General features: G+C 45.7%; 2 protein-coding genes and 1 long non-coding RNA gene across 5 annotated transcripts; 2 read left to right on the forward strand and 1 right to left on the reverse strand.

The window, feature by feature from the left end:
- Positions 1 to 261: 261 nt before the first annotated feature.
- trim46a (tripartite motif containing 46a) lies at positions 262 to 12,985 on the reverse strand. 3 transcript variants are annotated; one of them, XM_076970635.1, is made up of 12 exons: positions 12,432 to 12,985; positions 10,560 to 10,815; positions 9,890 to 10,040; positions 8,757 to 8,955; positions 7,543 to 7,689; positions 6,128 to 6,223; positions 5,719 to 5,972; positions 5,494 to 5,615; positions 4,869 to 5,207; positions 3,845 to 4,074; positions 3,626 to 3,693; positions 262 to 3,181 (listed from the first exon to the last, which is right to left on the reverse strand). In XM_076970635.1, the coding sequence occupies exons 1-12, from the start codon at positions 12,489 to 12,491 to the stop codon at positions 2,797 to 2,799; spliced, it is 2,307 nt and encodes a 768-aa protein (XP_076826750.1). In that variant the 5' UTR covers positions 12,492 to 12,985; the 3' UTR covers positions 262 to 2,796. The 3 variants fall into 3 exon arrangements, with proteins under 3 accessions (XP_076826750.1, XP_076826751.1, XP_076826752.1); XM_076970636.1 differs by lacking the exon at positions 12,432 to 12,985 and adding an exon at positions 11,719 to 11,800; XM_076970637.1 differs by lacking the exons at positions 262 to 3,181; positions 3,626 to 3,693; positions 3,845 to 4,074 and adding an exon at positions 4,106 to 4,509.
- LOC143473573 (uncharacterized) lies at positions 11,862 to 12,574 on the forward strand. The gene is made up of 3 exons (XR_013120550.1): positions 11,862 to 11,979; positions 12,066 to 12,105; positions 12,250 to 12,574. It is a non-coding gene; the product is annotated as an uncharacterized LOC143473573 (long non-coding RNA).
- Positions 12,986 to 13,033: 48 nt separating the features above from the next.
- On the forward strand, positions 13,034 to 15,154 carry krtcap2 (keratinocyte associated protein 2). The gene is made up of 5 exons (XM_076970638.1): positions 13,034 to 13,168; positions 13,891 to 14,045; positions 14,276 to 14,339; positions 14,543 to 14,609; positions 14,731 to 15,154. Exons 1-5 carry the CDS (start codon positions 13,165 to 13,167, stop codon positions 14,849 to 14,851), a joined length of 411 nt encoding a protein of 136 aa, XP_076826753.1. The 5' UTR covers positions 13,034 to 13,164; the 3' UTR covers positions 14,852 to 15,154.
- Positions 15,155 to 21,227: the final 6,073 nt, after the last annotated feature.

Genomic DNA, 21,227 nt, shown 5'->3' on the forward strand with positions numbered 1-21,227 from the left:
TACCTGTGTTAAAATAAAATAGACTAAGGAATGAGGTGCATGCTTATGTCTACATGTTTGTTTAGTCTGTTTAGTCATTACTAATCACATAACTATTTTGATCTATTTGATTAATTTATTTCACTTTTGACTTTTCAAACATCTCCAGGCACCAAAAACACAGAAGAAATGCTACATTTTAAATAGAGTCACCAGCCATTACGTCTGAACATCACTGACAAGCAACATAGACACAGGAATGACAAAAACATGGAACAAAAGCAGAGCTTTGTGCAAGTGCACTGCCTTTATTGCTGTATCAAACACACACACACACACACACACACACACACACACACACACACACACACACACACACACACACACACACACACACAATATCCATTCAGGTGGTAAACAAATCAATCAGAAACAACAGGAACAGGTCTTTTTCATCAACAACCGCCTTTCAAAGCATTTTTAGAGCATTTTCTAAAATAGTTCATAAACAGGCAATTTAGTTAAACAGCATCAACTAAAAACCTTCCATACTTCATAAAAATGTGATTCATATTGTAATGTTTGGCTCAAGTATATTTTGAACTGGAAATGCATTTTCTTTATTTTACAGTTATTAACATGTGGACTGGTACAATTGCATCTCACTTCTAATTGAACCTGGTGTGTCTATTATTCTATGATTCAGTCTACAGACCTCCATCTCCATACATGTGAGGAACACTGCACAGTCCCGCAGTGTTTACACGGAGGAATTAGCCTAAAATAACGCGTGGAACCTTTAACAGTCTGGACAAGAAGCAGCAGAAGGTGTAAACTAACAGGAAACAGACGTACAACAGTATGAGGTTAGAAGTGATTACCAGAAAAAACAAACACAGCAGGTTTTGACAAATCGAGATCGACAGGAATCGTAAGTTTGGAATGTTCCATTATGTAAAAACCGTGGGGGTAGTGCACTTCCCCGCTGGAAGAACACTGCACAGTTCACTCCTGTCTGCTTCCTTCTGGCCGCACCTGCATTTACTAATAAGTTGCATTATAACATTGATTCATTAACTGACTGAATTTAAATGACACCTTCAATAATATATTCAAGAACTGTATGTTGTAGACAGGTTCTGTGTTTGGCTTTTATTTGTCCTGACAGAAGTGGCGACTCTAACGTCACTTCCCTGCACCACAGACAGAGGGCAGCACCTGGTGTTGACCTTGGGCCTTTTACATGACCTCTGAACGATGGCCTCAAAATACCACCCCACTTCTGACAGCATTTCTAGCGGAGCACATACGTTTGTGCCCCTGCCCCCTCTGCCCCTCCTACCATCACTGCACACAATCATATAAATAAATGAAACTATTCTAAATAAATAAAAAATGAAACTATTCTAAATAAATAAAAAATGAAACTATTCTGCAGAAATCCACATGTTTACATATATAAACCTTTGTAATGAGGAAATATTTTGAAGTAAACCATTACAATCAGGTTCTGGTGCAGTTTTGGCCATATTAACGTATGCGTGAAACACACAGCTGACAGCACAACAGCTTACACTGACCCTCATACTTCAGCTCAGCCTGGTCAGTGATGGCCAGACAACGGGCTAAAATTCAGCACTTTTCTAAGATCTGATACTTATAATCAGTACATACGCTCACATAAAAAACAGTAACTCAAAGACAGGTGGTAATTAGAGTTCTGACAATATGTCATATTAAATCGATGTTGTGATCATTTGATAATCATAGCATCAAATTAATAAATAGTTATTAGAAGTCATTGTGTGCATATTGTAGAACTGATAGTATCATGCTGTTAGAAACACTGTCACTATGTTTTTTTTTTTTACTTTCACTGTAAAACTACAGATTTATTTTCAACATCACCAGAGTAGCCCAAGCTGTCATATACAGTCAACTGTGATATAAAGTTACACTGACTAGCTGTTTATTTTCATATTGTCTTAACCATAATTACTGTAGTAGTTATGGTTAGCTTTTTGGTGAAATTTTAGCTCATTTTGAGAGATAGAAAAAATGTGGTAAGTCATATTCATATTCATAAGGTAATTCATATGACATCAGCTGAGCGTGCTTCTGAGTGTTCTGTAAAGAAAACAGTTCCAATGTGGTTCTGATATTACTGCTACAACTACCACGACACAACGCCATGACTCAAACCTCAGGTACGAATCACAATTAAAGAGTGCTTTAGAAAAGCCCCCTGTATGTCCAGAACACTGACCCACAGGACTACCAACCACACCAGCAACACAGGGACAAAACCCGGACCTCAAACAGAGGGGCTCCCAAATGTACTCAAGCCAACTGAACAATCCTACAAAATGCAGGTAAAAATTTAAATCAAGGCCTGTTTCCAAATTATTTAACAAGATCCATTTTACATGGTGCTTTACAGGCCATGTAAAAATAGTCGATAAATAATGAGAAATCATTCAGTTAAATGAGCATTTGAATGAATTATTCATGATATATGTCTAAAGATGTATCATAATAGTCATGCACCAAACCTGACATGTGTTATACTGTAGTTCTGTTAGAAAGAAATCAAATGATTTCTCATTATTTAGTCTTCCAATAATCTGCATATATACAGTCAGCATGCTTTGATATTTAAGCACTGTATTACTGTATTACTGCATGAGCAAACCTTATTATAAAATGTCACCAATATGTGAGGCATAAATTAAAAAAGCTTAGGAGATAAACAAAATAAAAAATTCATAAAAGAAAACTTATTTAAAAGGTGCTTGTCGGTAAAGAAGATTAATACCTTCAGTTATTGAGATTGGTAACATTTGATTGGATGGTTACTCTCCTGGGTGGGGCGGGCTCGGTGATGCGATTGGTTATCAGTTCCTGCAGCTGCAGAGCTCCTCCGCCAATAAAACAGAAGGCTGGGCAAACAGGGCCGGAACAGTCAACAGGCCCCTCCCACAGCACTCTTAGAGAGTGAGCGTCATAGAAAGCGACCCGCCCCTTTTCAAAGTCCAAGCACACCCCGAGACGGGGCGGCAGAGGGGCGGTGAGAGGGGTAGTAGATGATGCCCCAGACTTGGGCAGTAGAATCTTGCCCATGCCCATGGTGAGGAAGCAAAAGGGGGACGGGCAGTCCTGAGCGTCCTCTGCTCCACTGTCATGGCCGCTGTCAGGATCGTACCTACAGAGAAGAGGGAGGACACACGTAAGGACACAGCAGGACACGACAGGACACGGCAAGACACGGCAAGACACGACAGGACACGGCAAGACACGACAGGACATGGCAGGACACGGCAAGACACGACAGGGCACGGCAGGACACGACAGGACACGACAGGACACGACAGGACACGGCAGGACACATATTTGTGCAGCACCTGTCAGGTCATAGTGCTTGAATACCTTAACAGGATAGAATACCGTAAACATAAAAGTGTAAAGGGCAGGATGAACCAAACACATATGTAACAAAAAAAGAGATCAAAATAATTCATTTGGAAGAAAGTTAGACTGACTAAGAAATGAAGTTTCCACTCTCGTCTGGAGTGCAGAGAGTTTACAGCCAGCTGTTCATACACCGAGTCCTCCAACACCCTCTAGCAAACACTCTCATCAGCCTTACCGGGGACTGGCCATGTCCTGGGGCAAGTGGAACCACTCCTGCAGCTTGGCTTCGAGACCAACACCAACCTGCTCACACACACACACACACACACACACACACACACACACACACACACACCCACACACACACACACACACACACACCTCATTGGCAGCTAGCTACACATCACTCTTCCCAGTACAGGAACACGGTACACCCAACCTGCCGCCCGCTCACCTTGACCACGTACGAGCCAGGCTCCACCGAGCACGCCCAGTAGTGCCGGCCCTGCGTGATGGACACGTCGGCCACCAGGAGGTCGGAGGTCAGGTGGCAGGAGGTGAGGGCGCGGTCGGCGGCGTGCAGCAGGGTGAGGCCAGGCACACTGCGGGCGTACGTCTGACCCTTTCCCAGAGCCACCCGCTCCGCGTGCAGACCCCAGCGAGAGTCTAGACAGAATGGCAACACTGGGGGCGGGCACAGGGAGGGGCGGGGGGGCGGGGGAGGCGGGGGTACAGTGTGGCGAACGGACAACATTGGTCCGGGTCCGGGGGCGGGGTTAGGGCAAAACAAGGTACAGGGAAGAGGAAACAGGGTTTTTGGGTGGGGTTTAAGGGAAGCGACAGAAGAAAAGGAGGAGAGAGGGGGAGAGAGGGGGAGAGAGGGAGAGAGAGGGAAGCACGAACACTGTACATATTCCAGGACTTGGAGGAGGTCAAAGCAGCTGATATATTCCAGGTCCCACAGGAATACAAGTCAGAGCTTAGGTGACAAAACGGGTGGAACAAAGAACAGAGGAGAACAGAAGAAACGGGTGGAGCAAAACGGGCGGAGCGAAAGAGTGAGAGTGAGGAAGACATGCGAAGAAAGACGGAGAGAGGAAGAGGCTGGTCTGTGTGGGTCTGTGTTAGGTCATCCATGAGGACAGAGCCCCGAGGAAGAGGGTGCACACGGGCGGAGGAAGAGCGTGATGGATGCGTGGGGTACAAAGGGAGCAGCAGGAAGCCATGCGGAGTGAACGCAGAGGATGACAGAGGCGTGAGGAAGTGGAAGAGGGCGACTTCAGGATGAAGATATCTCATGAGTGCATAGGTAGTGTAGCACAGGAGCAGGTATTAAAGGTTCTGTCAGCAATACTTCAAGAGTTGGGGAGCAAGACTGGACTCACTGGTGGGTGTGTGTATGTGTGTGTGTGTGTGTGTGTGTGTGTGTGTGTGTGTGTGTGTGTGTGTGTGTGTGTGTGTGCGCGTGCTCATCGTACCTGGCGCGGGAGGCGTGTGTAAGTACACCTCCTCACTGTACTCCCCAAACCCAGCCTTGTTGCAGCCCCTCACTCTCAACACATAGACGCTGTCCATCTCCAGCCTGTCAATCACTGCACTAGTCCCGCCCACCTCATCTAAACGCTGCCACGGGCTGTTGGAGCCCCCTGGCCCTTCAGATCTGACTCCGCCCCACAGCGGCCCAGTTCCACCCACTTTCCTCTGATATTCCACCGAGTAATGCCAGGCGGCGGCAGAGTCCTGGGGGAGGCGCCAGCACAGGTAGAGCTGGTCATAGGCCAGAGTTTTCTGAGTGTCAATTACAGGAGCCAATGGGGCTGCAGGAGAGGAAGACAGACGGTGAGTTGGACCCAAAACAGACGTCTGAGCAAGTCGTCTAGACCACTTCATTCATTTGAGTGATAAAGTAGCAACTTAGTACAAGGAAGGTGCCTTACTGAGCACGTTTGATGCATTACTTGTATGTTTTATCACTAGGAACAAAACAATTATGCAGGAATTGTGTTGGAAATGCCTTCGATATTCCACTAAACAGCAAAAAGCTAAAAAGCTTGAATGCAGGAGTAAGCAGATGTTTAACGCAGATGTACGGAGGACAGCAACCTTGGATGAAGTCCACGCAGCTCAGCTGCTTGAGCTCCCTGGAGACGTCCACGCTGAAGTGGCGCAGAGAGGGGTCAGCAGAGAGGGAGAAGTGGTGGAGGTTCTCGATGGCCTTCCCCAGCCTGAGCACACCAGAGGACGGGTAACCTGCTTATTAATAAACTAATAAACTGGTCATTAGGTGCGTTCCCAGACCTGAGCAGGCGATGGCCTATCCTCGCTCACCTGTTGTGGGTGATCCTGGCGGCCTGGACGAAGCACGGCTGGTCGTTCTCCTTCAGCAGCTCCTGCGTGTAGGTGACCAGGCCCGCGTCCTCCAGCAAACTCTGCTTCTCCGACAGCTGGTTGTTAAGGGCGTCGACCCTACGGGACCGCGCCCCCTCCAAAGCTTTGGCCAGCCCCCCCTGCCGCTCGGCCAGTGCCCCCCGCAACTCACTCACACACTGATTCAGCTGCTCCTTAGCAATGGCGCTGTTCATCTGGACACACACACACACACACACACACAAACACACACACAAACACAAACTCTTATAGGACTCACTTCACATTACAAGAACAAAACGTATGAGGTTACAGTGCATTGTGTGTCTAGGCAAAGAAAAGTTTGTGGTTTCTATCAACAATGATTTACCTCTGTCTGAGCGATGGCACTCTCCACCTGGGTGATTTGTGCCTGTATCTTCTCCTGATTGGACAAGATGTAGTTCATCTCCTTGGCGATTTTATCCTACAGTAAATGTAATTGGTATATGTAGCATAGGTCATTGTTATATATAATATATTTAGTGTGTATAGACCCCATGCTTGGTAGGAGTCATACACATTACTAGTACACACTAGTACACATTAGTACACACAATATAAGGGAGCAAAATATGAGACCCTGCAGCACACCAGTGAATTCAAAATATTTTTAAGTCTCCAGTGTTTTTGAAGTTTATTATTGTGTTTTTTTATAGCAAGATAAAAGTTCCAGGTGTTTTTACTACCTGAGAGTTTTAACTTGTGTGTTAATATTGTGTTAGGCTGCGTGACGGAAGCTGAGTCAGGATTTAGACGGACTCCCTCAGGCCACTGCTGCCCTACTTACTGACCTAACAGACAACAGCTCGTCATGTACAAAGTGTGGCTAAGAGTCACAACTCCAGCAGTGACATCACCCCACCGCTCTGAGTCTCCTGGGGGGTGTGGGGGGGGCTTGTTCTAAAGGGTCTGGCACCATGATTTTGAGTCAGATCTTAACACTATCAAATGAAGTTCTGCTCAATATTACAAGAATAAAACACAGAAGAAGCAGCAGCCTTGTGGTTTATTGCTCCAAAGATCTGGATTCATCTAAATGGACGCCCTGAAATTCTGTGCCTCCTCTTATTTCTCCGGTACCTTTGGTTGACGGACAGAGAAAATGCTTATTCACTTCAGCCTTCAGTTCCCGGTCCATCACCTTTAAATTATGTGGTTTAATTCAGGCTTCTTTAATTTGTACATTTCCCTTGAAAACCTTGAGCTGTTTTTATTCTTCACCCTATAAAACTTTATTTAGTTTATACAAGTGAAGATGTGCTATTATCAAATGTGTTTGTAACAGTAATAGTAATGCTAATGCAAAAGTGATATTCAGAGGGTTTCCATGACAGTCATCACAGATGATCTAATCAAAGTTCTATCTATTCATCTTTCTCCATTATTCCACTGTGAGCACTGAGACCAATCACAGCTGTGACTGACCAATTTATGTTCATTAAATTTGACAAGGCAGAGTGAGAACGCAGTTGGTAACGCGGTACGGAATGACATTAAAAACGTGTACCGTGATAGGCAGTGAGGCAGGAGCTAATTTGCTCATTTTGACAGGCCACATAAACACAGCTGATATGAAGGACAGATCAGAGCTACCCGCATTTTAATCACAAAGTGCAGTTTCCACACTTTGTGCCATGACGGAGTTGACAGGCACCGGCGTTTAAGGGCTCTCAACGCGGCTAATGAGTTGGTAGGAATACGTTTCATGGGGCTAGCGCGAAACGGATTAGCGGTCGGCGATACCTTGAGAGTCTGGTAGGCGAGGGCGATGGGCATGACCTTGTGACTGGCGTGAAGGCGTCGGAGCTTACACAGAGCGCAGAGCAAGCGCTGACATGTGCAGCAGTAGAACTGTAATCGCTCCTGTTCGTGTTCCACACACACCAGCAGCTGAGAGAGAGAGAGAGAGAGAGAGAGAGAGAGAGAGAGAGAGAGAGAGAGAGAGAGAGAGAGAGAGAGAGAGAGAGAGAGAGAGAGAGAGAGATGAGCCTCCAGGGACAGGGAGGATGGAATGGGAGAGAAATAGAAACTGTTTCACTGCAGGTTTAAACGTTTGGGGTTTTTCCACATTTTAGTTTTTGCCCACATTTGATCGAAAAGGTGTGACAAGAGTCAGGATGCTAGGAAATATGTCACAAACCTGGTACCCACCAGTCAATATCGGTTCATGTAGGACAGCTTCAGTCATTCTCCATTCTCTCCTTAACATACTCTGACTAAAGTCCAACGTTCCTTGTAGACCACAGTATGGGTATTTTGGGACTTTAGCCTATTTGTGCTAACTAGGTATACCTCGACAACTAAAACACTTAAGTAATTTGATCTGAATTTGTAAATGCAAACGTAAAAGTTGATGTAAATGTAGATTTAAATGTAAATGTAAACGTAAATGCAGATGTAAATGTAAACGTAACATAGATTTAAATGTAAATGTAGATTTAAATGTCAATGTAGGTGTAAATGTAAATGCAAATGTAGATTTAAATGTAGATACATGGATGAAATCAGTATGTTTTCAAGCTGAATATGTGAGGAAGGAACTGAATCTACTGACAAACTGGCCCGCATCGTGTGTTCACTCCTCCCACTGATGGCTATCTCTCTTCCTTACAGAAGCAGGAATTCTTCTGGACAGTTGGCCACCCCGATGGCGGGGAGGTTCTGGAACATTCACCCGGCTGGGAGGGCCGGAACCTACCCCTCTCAGTGCACTATAACACACCTCCACTTCCTTTCCCCTCTGACCCCCAGCTGGAGAGCGGGTTCTTTTCTGTGGGTCTCTATAGTGCCACACACAAGCACCGTGGTTACATAAACGTGAAGCCCTACAGCCCCTGTGCCCACAATCCAGAAGGAGATGGGAAGAGAGAGAGAGAGAGGGGTAGGGAAGGAGAGAGAGGGAGGGAGAGAGCGAAGGAGGGAGGGAGGAAGGGAGAGAGAGACTCCCACACTCCTACCTTGGGACGGAAGCAGTGCGTGGGCTGGATGTGTTCGTGCTGGGCGCGGGGTGTGCCCCAGGGATGGTACAGCTTAAAGCACTCGTTGCAGAAGTTGGCCCGGCAGTCGGCACAGCCTTTGGTGGCCTCCAGGGCCTGAGGGGGCTTGCAGAACTGGCACATGACGGCCATGGTGCCCAGACTCACCGTGTGCCTGTACCTGCACACAAATCAGTAATATTTTGCCATCTAGGATTAATGCACATTTTAGAAGAAGCTCTGGCAAGGCCTGTGTGTTCATCTCCACTAATGTTCTGCCAGAATCATGGTCCATAATCTTGCCTCTCTAGTTACGCAATCCTTTTTTGTAAATGCTCTATTTCTCTTACTTTCAAAATTGGATCAGACAAGTGTGTGTGGGGGTCTATTTGCAAACAGCACAGTTTATCTGGCTCTATATCTTCAAGCATTGCAACAGCTCAGCGCATCACAGAGAATGCCCACAACAGCACATCAGCAGACTCCACAAGGCCAGCCCCCCTCGGCTGCTCTGTAATTAAGGCTAGGTCATTCACTGCTGGTTCTTCTGCACTAGATATTGGGAGACAGGCACATTTCTCACTATAAAGTATAGGGGGCGGAGTTAGCATGCTCTCTTTGTCTGTCGCTAGGAGAACGCCTGGGTGAAGCTCCCTGTCAGCCACCTTCATGCTGCCTTCATCTCACCCTGTTTCAGTCTGACTCGTTCTCGCCTGCCACAACTGCTGGTTTGTAACTTTCCGCTGTCCTGCTGTTTGTGCGGTGGGATTTTGTCATATATGCTCATTAAACTTGTGAAGGCACGTTTGGGTGTCTTGCAGTGGATTGACAGGAACGCGTCAGCATAAGTGATTCTGTGGTAGAGAGTTAGTTACACAGGGCTGAGACAAGATGCTAAAATGCTCACCACCCTGTATATACATGCATGCACACACGTGTGTGTGTGTGTGTGTGTGAGAGAGAGAGAGAGAGAGAGAGAGAGAGAGAGAGAGAAAATCGTTCATTAGAGGAATTATTGTTGATCATAGTGTGTGTGTGTGTGTGTGTGTGTGTGTGTGTGTGTGTGTGTGTGTGTGTGTGTGTGTGTGTGTGTGTGTGTGTGTGAGACGTCTGACCTCTCAACAATGCGCTCCAGTGTGAGATTTCGTAGACAGTCAGTGAGTCCACGTTCTCCCAGTTCCACATCACGCCGACACGTCGGACACGGAAACATCATGAGGGGAGCAGGAGTGTCCTTCCGTCTACGGCCTGGACACGTCCCACATGCTGGGAGAGACACAGAGACGAGGAAGGAAAAGACGAATTGTGAGAAAGAAAGGATGGAGAAAGAGAACGAAAAAGGAGGGAATGAATAGAATGAGAAACGAAGGCAGTGAGACCTGGACAGGGAGCAAAACTCACACACACACACACACACACACACACATCCACACCCCACAAACACACACACATGGGCGTGGTAGTGGGGGGAAAAGTGGACCTGACTACCCAGGGCCCGAGTAGGGAGAGGGGCCCATTTTCCTCATGTGCCTCGTTTACTGGCATTTATAGGGGCCCACTGACATTAAGAGTGTACAGGGCCCAGAATTTGCTGCAACGATCCTGCACACACACACACCCACCCCACACATCGAGTCTTGCCCTTGATGATGTCACACTTGCAGTGATGTCATTTTACAGCACATACAGTCAGATGCTTAAGCTTATTATACTGACATCATTGTATAAAAATATCACAAAACACTACACACACACACACACACACACGTGCACACACACACAAACCTGTCTTGAGCACGCGGTCGAGGCGATCGGCCTTTGGCGGGGGTCTGCGGGCCTGGCGGGGCGAGCGTGTGCTGGGGCTGGAGGTGGGTGTGTTGGGCTCCGGGGGGAGCTCTGGGGGGGGGTAACCTCTCTGGACCAACACCTCAGCCGCACACAGCACACACACGCTGTGCAGGCAGGGCAGGACGATGGGCTGCTTCACCACCTCCTCACACACAGGACATCGCAGCTCCCGCTCCATACTCCCCATGTTGGACTGGGGACAGAGAGAGGGACAGGGAGGACAGGGAGAGGGACAGGGAGGACAGAGAGAGGGACAGGGAGAGACAGAGAGAGGGACAGGGAGGACAGGGAGAGGGACAGGGAGGACAGAGAGAGGGACAGGGAGAGACAGAGAGAGGAACAGGGAGGACAGAGAGGGACAGGGAGGACAGAGAGGGACAGGGAGGACAGAGAGAGGGACAGGGAGGACAGAGAGAGGGACAGGGAGGACAGAGAGAAGGACAGGGAGGACAGAGAGAAGGACAGGGAGGACAGAGAGAGGGACAGGGAGGACAGAGAGAGGGACAGGGAGGACAGAGAGAGGGACAGGGAGGACAGAGAGAAGGACAGGGAGGACAGAGAGAAGGACAGGGAGGACAGAGAGAGGGACAGGGAGGACAGAGAGAGGGACAGGGAGAGACAAAGAGAGACAGAGAGAGGGACAGGGAGAGACAAAGAGAGACAGGGAGAAGGACAAAGAGAGACAGAGAGGGACAGGAAGAAGGACAGGGAGAGACAGACACAGAGAGAGGGACAGAGAGAGAGAGAGAGAGAAGGACAAAGAGCGACAGAGTCACCTTTAATTATTTAGAGATAACAGACAGAAAGTAGGTGGACAGACTATATAAATAAAATGGATTCGACATGATCACATCCTCTGAGCCTCAGATAGGGTGAGGGAGGGTGGGAGAGAGAGGAGGGGGGGGGGGGGGGGAGAGAGAGAGAGGCTGATGCATCTAACTGTGGCCCTGGAGAACTGACATGCCTTATGTGGTACACACACCTACGAGCCCATAAGGGTCGTGAGGGCGGGTTAGGACAGCAGATCCTATAGATGCTGCTCACTTCACTGCCACAATTCCTTCTTAACTTTAAAAGAGAAGCATAATACAATAACCTGTCTGTTAATCAGGAGACACAATAACTCGAATAGTTTTCAGTTTGGTCACTTCCCGTGCGGCTCGTCCGCTTTGCTGCATTTCCTAGCCTGCATGTTCCGTCACTATGGCAACAAGCATCCTACTAGCGCGTGCAGATGAGCGCACGTTCTTGAGGCCTTGTTTTCATTTTCATCGTCATGTTCTCATATTTTTCACTTTCCTATATAGATACGCTTTACGCTCCGTTTCAGTATATTGTGGTAATTTACAGACAGAAAGTAAGATCAAATTGAAACAATTTACTGTTTAAACGTGCGAGAATACCCATTGTGATACGAAATGCTGTACATTTCGCCCCGTACAGAACCACGCCACAGACGGGCCTGCGTGAAGCTGCTCGCTGCGTTAGTTTCATTTTTAAAAAGCAAAATTGCTAGATATTTATATAATGGTCGCATCAGTTATTAAACGCCTTGTCTCTGACAAAAAAATGAAAAGACGAATACACAATTTACATAAATAAACCCGGTTTGTTCGAATGTTTGCAGTAGCCTGAGGACAAACTGCCCGTCCGACAGATAGGATCTCCATCTGCATGTAACGGGGGATGAAGGAACATGCGAGATCTACAGATGATCTAATGAACAACATGAGAGAGCTACATCTGAACTAATGAACAACATGCGAGAGCTACAGATGATCTAATGCACAAAACAGCACAAATACTTACGCTGATGCGAGCGAGCGCATCCATGATGGATGTAAATGTTTGTAATTCCGCGTCTGTCATTGTTGAAAATTAGCCAAAGTGTAAATGTTGACACAGAAGCTATTTTGCCAAGTCCATCTATCCGTTTGCAGCGACAGTTTGCAGACAATCAAATGCGAAAATAACTGGACACTGTACTGGCCTGTAATGTTGGCATTAATATAAGCTCATATAAAAGAAATCAAATTGAAGCCTAATGTTTTCACGATGAACGGATGCGGCCACAGGGTAGTCCAGTTTAACTGCTCCCATTTTGGAGCCGTACGGGTGATAGATATGTGTAGAAATGGTCTAAGCAGACGTCTCGTGTCTTCTACTACGAAGGCTACTGATGAAACGAGTTCAGTCGCGGTAGAGCATGCGTATTGGTGCTCTCTGGATAAACGGTGGCACAGCAGTTTTGTAAAAAAAATAAAAAATAATAAAAATGAAGGATAAAAACTTTAAAAGAGATTATGGATGCCAGCCAAATAGCAAATCGTAATCTGAGATTCCAGTCGTGTTATTATAATAGCCATAATAAAAACTGCAGTGGCCACTACTGTCCAGCAGGTGGGGGGTAGAGGGCGCAGCGCGCCAGCACACACGGCCGTCCAAGCGCAGTTAGCTAAGTGACGTGTTGGAGAGCAGACAGGCGAACTAGTCAAAGCGCCGCAGCGGAACACGCGTCCTTCATCACGCGTCGGGATAAAGAATGGGTATGTTTACACCTCTTCGAGGTGGCATAGATGGAATAATGAAGCCTTGTGTAGACAGTTAGCTGTCTGAGTGAGTTTTATTCCCTTTACGTCGCAGAGTTACACGTATGTACAACATGCGAGTGGCGCGGCGGACTCTGGTTCGCTTGGCTCCTGCGTTTGCCTTCTCTTACGAACTAGCGTCTCTACAGCCGAGCTAAAGTGGTGTCGTTTGATCGACAGTACTTCAAAACAAACCATCGTCTTCACTGCACAAGCGGTTACGCAAATAACAGTCATTTATTTAATGTATAAGAAGCGTTGGTGAATCTGCAGCTGTGTGAGGGTGTTTGTTTCCAGCCGGACGTCTTTGTCGGGCGCGCACTGACGTGTCCTACACGGACCGCTTTCCTGTGTGTGTTCGTCTACGTACGAGACTGCTATCTAAAGAGAAATATAGTCCTGGGAGAGTAGTTACACAAACAGTTACACATACGAGTGCAAATGTTCTAACAGATCATGACGGTTAATTATATTTCACATTGTGTTTTCTAAAAAAAAATCAGCCCGAGGTTTTCGGATGGATATTAAATATGCTGGCGTGTCCGCTGTATGCTGTCACATTCAGCCTGTGTTATTTGGCTTGAAGTATGATGTATTGCATGAACTTAAATGTTCCTGTTAGAGTGTTAGATTGGTCTGCCGTGTCCTCTACAGCTCTTCTATGTCCCTCTCCCTCTCAGCGGTGAACACTGGGACGTCTCTGGTGTTGTCCAGCCTGTTGTCAGTGCTGGTCTTTGCTGGTATGCAGATGTTTAGCCGACAGCTGGGCTCCAGCGAGTGGCTGACCATCCTGGGTGGCTTCCTGGGCTCCGTGCTCTTCGTCTGCGCCCTCACTGTATCCTACGCTTGCTGCCGGTTCTGAGTTAATGCACTAAATCTGCTTGTCAAAGCTGGTCAGTGCCTTTACTCAAAGAAAGAGCTTATTTGAGGTTTAATCTAGAATTTGCTTGGTTGTTGCCAAACACTCAATTCTAGCATTTCTGTGATTTTTAGTTCTATGCAGCGTAACTCGCTGCAAATTTCTCAATCGCTGTTCCTACATCAGTCCTTAACCTGCACTCACAGGCCGTCAGTAACCTAGAGAACCTCATCTTTGGAAAAGGCTTCCAGGCAAAGATTTTCCCAGAGAGTGAGTGGGCAGACCTGCTGGTTTTACTGTAAACTGATCTGTTGTCATATATTTTAAAAGCTGCTTGTGAATTTGCTTACATTGACTTTTATAACAAAATCCTCAGTTTCAGATATTTAGAGTAGCTGTTATGCATGTTTTATTCGACTGTTGGTACCTATATGGGCTTTAGAAGTAAACAGTGTTCATTCTGTTTCTGCCAGTTCTTTTGTGCCTGTGTCTGTCTATGTTTGCGTCTGGATTGGTGCATCGTGTGTGCGTCACCACGTGGTGAGTATCATAAAAACATCTAAGAGAAAGAAACACACAGAAATGACCTGGCTAGATCAGTATTGTGGTTACAGGCTGTATTCCTGTAAGGTCAGAATCCTTCCTGTTCTTCTCTCCACAGTCTCATCTTCTCACTGTTCGCACTCTACTACATCAACAAAGTCTCTGCAGCACTCTACCAAGCTGCCGTTCCCGTGGCGACTCCCGCCAAATCCACCAGCAAGAGCAAGAGGAAGAACTGAAGTGTGGCGTTCGATCAGTCACTCGAGCGGCCCGAGTATCGGCAGGCTACCGCCGTTTCTACATTCCAGTGGCAGCTGTGTTGAGTGCCAGTTGAGAGTACAGTGGTGTGGCACCCAGTCTCAGGCTAGCTGAGGCTTCCACTGTTACCAGTACAAACACACATTTCTGTTGATGAAAAAAATTAAAAAACTATCTTGCTGCAATCTGCCAACAGATGCCCCCCCCCCCCCCCAACACAACTTCGTAAACTAGTCATTATCTTGACTTAAATATCATACCTGTGTAAATGGCTGTTAAATGATTTGTTATTAAAATCTTTACAGAAAACAAGTGGATGTTTTTTTTATTATTATTCCTTGCTTAAATCCTGTTTTTTGTCTTTCATGGTAAGAGTTAAGTATATTTGATTTGAAGTTTTTATAGTGTGTGTTCACCTCCTGAACATAGCAAATGTGTGTATGTACATGTAGTTTTGAATAGTTACCTACATGTTGATTGGTTGCAGAGATATATTTGGCAGACAGCATCCACTGAATATTTTAGTGTGGCAACGAGCCTCTTGGTTGTGTAACCGTGGATGCTTGTGCGTGTTTGCACCAGTGTGTAAGTATTGGCCCTTTCAACCTCTCAGCACTTAAAATCTATAATCAATCATTGCCTGAATTCTGGAATTATCATCACTGTCAGTTTTTATTGGTAGTACATTTGATCAATAAAGTTTAAACCTGATACAGTATTGGTTTAGGAAGCATGGGCAAGTATGTCTCGCTGCAGGAAGGTGGAGTTGGACATCCAACCCCGCCCACATCCAACTCCACCCTCTAATGCGCTCTCGTGCGCCAACCCACTACTTCTTCATTCGAGAATAAGGCTGTGTTCGAAATAGTTTACTACATACTACTGGCATACTGATCGAGCCCCAAATCAGTATGTCGTATGCAGTATGTGACCAAATTGAAAATTTCCAGTACGCGAAACATACCCGGATGACCTACTACTTCCGCAAAATATTCCAGTACGCGAACAGAGCTATCTTCATGGTGTACTGCATCCCATCATGCAACGCTACGTTCACGTGACCCCGTAGTGTGCTTTGCTTTTGTCGCATACTGGAAACTGTACTGCATACTACTACGAGGACCAGTATGCAGTATCCAGTATATACTGAGTCCAGTATGTAGTAGTCTATTTCGAACACAGCCTAACTGTGGCACTTGAAAATATGCATAATAACTCACAAGTGTTCAAGAGAGTGTTCGTTGCGCTTAATTTACACATACCTCGTTTACTTTGTGTATCGTTCCACGTATGTTATTCATTATTTTTATTTATTGGGTGGCAAACGTAAAATGTTGACGGGGGGATGTAAAATGGACACAAATTAAGTATTATATTGCGATCGATCGATCGCCGGTGGTTGGCGCCAGAGCGAACTAGTAACTCATTGAATCATATATGTGGATCAGAGGTAAATAAACTGGATTTTTTTGGCGTGAGAAATCGGATGTGTGGCGTGAAAGCGTGTGAAGACGGTCAAATGCGTGTGTCTCATGCTCAATGCGTGACAGTTGGCAACTCTGCTACTATAAGTACACAATTAAAATGGTAATGTTTACTGTTTACTGATAATGTTGGTGATAGAGAAGGGGTATGTTGGTAATGTTGGTGATGGAGAAGGGGTATGTTGGTAATGTTGGTGATGGAGAAGGGGTATGTTGGTAATGTTGGTGATGGAGAAGGGGTATATTGGTAATGTTGGTGATGGAGAAGGGGTATATTGGTAATGTTGGTGATGGAGAAGGGGTGTAATGGTAATGTTGGTGATGGAGAAGGGGTATATTGGTAATGTTGGTGATGGAGAAGGGGTATATTGGTAATGTTGGTGATGGAGAAGGGGTATATTGGTAATGTTGGTGATGGAGAAGGGGTGTAATGGTAATGTTGGTGATGGAGAAGGGGTGTAATGGTAATGTTGGTGATGGAGAAGGGGTATGTTGGTAATGTTGGTGATGGAGAAGGGGTATGTTGGTAATGTTGGTGATGGAGAAGGGGTATGTTGGTAATGTTGGTGATGGAGAAGGGGTATATTGGTAATGTTGGTGATGGAGAAGGGGTATATTGGTAATGTTGGTGAGGGAGAAGGGGTGAAATGGTAATGTTGGTGATGGAGAAGGGGTATGTTGGTAATGTTGGTGATGGAGAAGGGGTATGTTGGTAATGTTGGTGATGGAGAAGGGGTGTAATGGTAATGTTGGTGATGGAGAAGGGGTATATTGGTAATGTTGGTGAGGGAGAAGGGGTGAAATGGTAATGTTGGTGATGGAGAAGGGGTATGTTGGTAATGTTGGTGATGGAGAAGGGGTATGTTGGTAATGTTGGTGATGGAGAAGGGGTATGTTGGTAATGTTGGTGATGGAGAAGGGGTATGTTGGTAATGTTGGTGATGGAGAAGGGGTATGTTGGTAATGTTGGTGATGGAGAAGGGGTATGTTGGTAATGTTGGTGATGGAGAAGGGGTATATTGGTAATGTTGGTGATGGAGAAGGGGTATATTGGTAATGTTGGTGAGGGAGAAGGGGTGAAATGGTAATGTTGGTGATGGAGAAGGGGTATATTGGTAATGTTGGTGAGGGAGAAGGGGTGAAATGGTAATGTTGGTGATGGAGAAGGGGTATGTTGGTAATGTTGGTGATGGAGAAGGGGTATGTTGGTAATGTTGGTGATGGAGAAGGGGTATGTTGGTAATGTTGGTGATGGAGAAGGGGTATATTGGTAATGTTGGTGATGGAGAAGGGGTATATTGGTAATGTTGGTGATGGAGAAGGGGTATATTGGTAATGTTGGTGAGGGAGAAGGGGTATGTTGGTAATGTTGGTGATGGAGAAGGGGTGTAATGGTAATGTTGGTGATGGAGAAGGGGTATATTGGTAATGTTGGTGATGGAGAAGGGGTATGTTGGTAATGTTGGTGATGGAGAAGGGGTATGTTGGTAATGTTGGTGATGGAGAAGGGGTGTAATGGTAATGTTGGTGATGGAGAAGGGGTATATTGGTAATGTTGGTGAGGGAGAAGGGGTGAAATGGTAATGTTGGTGATGGAGAAGGGGTATGTTGGTAATGTTGGTGATGGAGAAGGGGTATGTTGGTAATGTTGGTGATGGAGAAGGGGTATGTTGGTAATGTTGGTGATGGAGAAGGGGTATGTTGGTAATGTTGGTGATGGAGAAGGGGTATGTTGGTAATGTTGGTGATGGAGAAGGGGTATGTTGGTAATGTTGGTGATGGAGAAGGGGTATATTGGTAATGTTGGTGATGGAGAAGGGGTATATTGGTAATGTTGGTGAGGGAGAAGGGGTGAAATGGTAATGTTGGTGATGGAGAAGGGGTATATTGGTAATGTTGGTGAGGGAGAAGGGGTGAAATGGTAATGTTGGTGATGGAGAAGGGGTATGTTGGTAATGTTGGTGATGGAGAAGGGGTATGTTGGTAATGTTGGTGATGGAGAAGGGGTATGTTGGTAATGTTGGTGATGGAGAAGGGGTATATTGGTAATGTTGGTGATGGAGAAGGGGTATATTGGTAATGTTGGTGATGGAGAAGGGGTATATTGGTAATGTTGGTGAGGGAGAAGGGGTATGTTGGTAATGTTGGTGATGGAGAAGGGGTGTAATGGTAATGTTGGTGATGGAGAAGGGGTATGTTGGTAATGTTGGTGATGGAGAAGGGGTATGTTGGTAATGTTGGTGATGGAGAAGGGGTATATTGGTAATGTTGGTGATGGAGAAGGGGTATATTGGTAATGTTGGTGATGGAGAAGGGGTATATTGGTAATGTTGGTGAGGGAGAAGGGGTATGTTGGTAATGTTGGTGATGGAGAAGGGGTGTAATGGTAATGTTGGTGATGGAGAAGGGGTATATTGGTAATGTTGGTGATGGAGAAGGGGTATATTGGTAATGTTGGTGATGGAGAAGGGGTGAAATGGTAATGTTGGTGATGGAGAAGGGGTATGTTGGTAATGTTGGTGATGGAGAAGGGGTATATTGGTAATGTTGGTGATGGAGAAGGGGTATGTTGGTAATGTTGGTGATGGAGAAGGGGTGTAATCAGGGCTTAATTTGAGCCGGATCCTGCCGGAACAGGATCGGGGAACTCTTTCATTTTGAAGGGTGCGTTCCGGGAACTGTCTGCCTCGATCCGGTAAATTTCAAGCCTACTAATTATAAGTTATGAAGAAATCTGTCTGCATTGAACCAATTAATTGAACAAATAATTCTATAAAAGACATTTTTAAACACAAGATCCACATTCCTAAATCACATAAGATCTCCCTTTTAGCGATGCTTTCGTGAGTGACCGTAGCGTGCGACTCCGCACACCTCGCGCGCGTCACATTCTGTGCAGTGTTCTCCGAAACGATATGTGGTAGTATAAAGAAACACCCCTCAAAAACAGGGGAAGGAACATTTACCTGACCAATTTTAATGTTGCATTGTGTTTCAGATTTTAAAAGTGCTGGAATTTTGAAAATGCACTTAAAATGCACTTCTGCACTTAAAACACTTATAAAACACACGTAAATAATTAAAAAGTAATTTATATATATACGAATTGGCTTGTTATTTTGACATTTGTGCGCCTAAGCATTGGGTTTTGTGTGCGATTCGGTGACATTGTTGGCCTCAGTGACCCTGTGTCTCATGCCGCTGTTTGCGTTCCGGCATCGTTTGATTTACAAATTAAGCACTGGGTGTAATAGTAATGTTGGTGTTTAGTGTACTCAAGCAGCCCAGCCCACTTTCGCAAATGGCGACACACCTGAGCAACTCTAGTGATATGGCAGTGTTGTAGAGACCAAGAGTGGCACGATGAACACTATTCTGACTAATGGCTAAGCACATTATGATGTTGCCACCACGCACCCCAGGGACACTGACGATGGCTCAGTGTCTTATCATGTGCCTTTCCCTGTGCCTTGTTTTAGTAAAGTTGTAAAGGAACTTTACAACCACTGCTGCTACATTAATATTTATTTTATTTCTGTACCTTTGGGTAAGAGAGTAATGTAATTTCAATCATTTGTATGTCCTGTACATATTCAGAACTGTCAATTAAACTATTCAAAAAAAATCTAAAAAGATTGTTCTAAGACTGTGGGATAATAAAGAAAAACATACATTTTGGTCAATAACGTGAGTGTTTTTCTTGGCATCTGTTAAACTAATTAAAATCTGGAAGTTCTGTTTACTGGGAGCAAAAACAGTCCGAGTTTCGAACGTAACATGGGCGTGGCTTCGGACTTGAGAAGAGGGTGGAGTTGGATGTGGGCGGGGTTGGATGTCCAACTCCGCCTTCCTGCAGGCTGCAGCGAGAGGCTTCTCAGCATGGGGAGCTCAGACAGGCACGTGAGTGAACTCCCTTTCGGATGCACGATGGGGCGCCGTCTGTCAGTGCTCCTGTAGGAAGGTGCGATGTGAAGTCAAAGCACGAGGAGTTCGTTTGAACAAATAACGGGAATTAACATAACGTACAGCAAACGGCGCCGAAGAACGCGTGTAGTAGTGTTCAATCAATCAATCAAATTTTATTTATATAGCGCTTTTTACAACAGTTGTCGCAAAGCAGCTTTACAAGTGTCCGAGTCTTAGCCCCCAGTGAGCAAGCCAAGGGCGACAGTGGCAAGGAAAAACTCCCTAGTTTTTTTTGCATGAGGAAGAAACCTTGAGAGGAACCAAGACTCAGGGGGGGAACCCATCCTCCTATGGCCGACACCGGTCACCATGACAACAACAACAATTTAAACAGAAAGAAATAAAGAAAAGGAAAAGGTGTAGTAATATCAGTGTTCTGAATGTATACGAGAGGTCTCCTCGCTACTGAAAAGGCCTGTGTGAAAACAGTGTGTTGATCTCGTACTTGAGAAAACATTCTTTAAATGCTTCAGATATGACACCATCTTGCGTTCTGCTATGATCATGGTGTGAAAACAATATCCATTTATAACAACATCCCGAGTGCAGTTTTCATCTACAATGAAAAAATAATAAAGAAATCACATCAGAAGTTCCTAATGCAGAATCAGTCTGGTGGCAGTAGGCAGAAATACCGACATTGCTAACGATACTTATACACCAAGGGACGCGGTCAAAAATGAGAGCAACTTGAACAAAGCAGGAAACATGACTCACAGCAGCAGTTCTGTTAGGCTGACGATGGACATGCACATGAGTACTTAAGAGGCTAGAGACATTCCTGCATGTACAGCCAGAGCCGGAGTGGCTAATCGGGAGATTCGGGAGGATTCCCGATGGGCCGGCTCATGTCAGTCTCTAGTTTGGGCCGATTGGGAGGAGAAAATAATTTTGGTCCGGATTTGGG

This window comes from Brachyhypopomus gauderio, chromosome 13, assembly GCF_052324685.1.
Source record: "Brachyhypopomus gauderio isolate BG-103 chromosome 13, BGAUD_0.2, whole genome shotgun sequence".
NCBI classification, from domain to species: domain Eukaryota; kingdom Metazoa; phylum Chordata; class Actinopteri; order Gymnotiformes; family Hypopomidae; genus Brachyhypopomus; species Brachyhypopomus gauderio.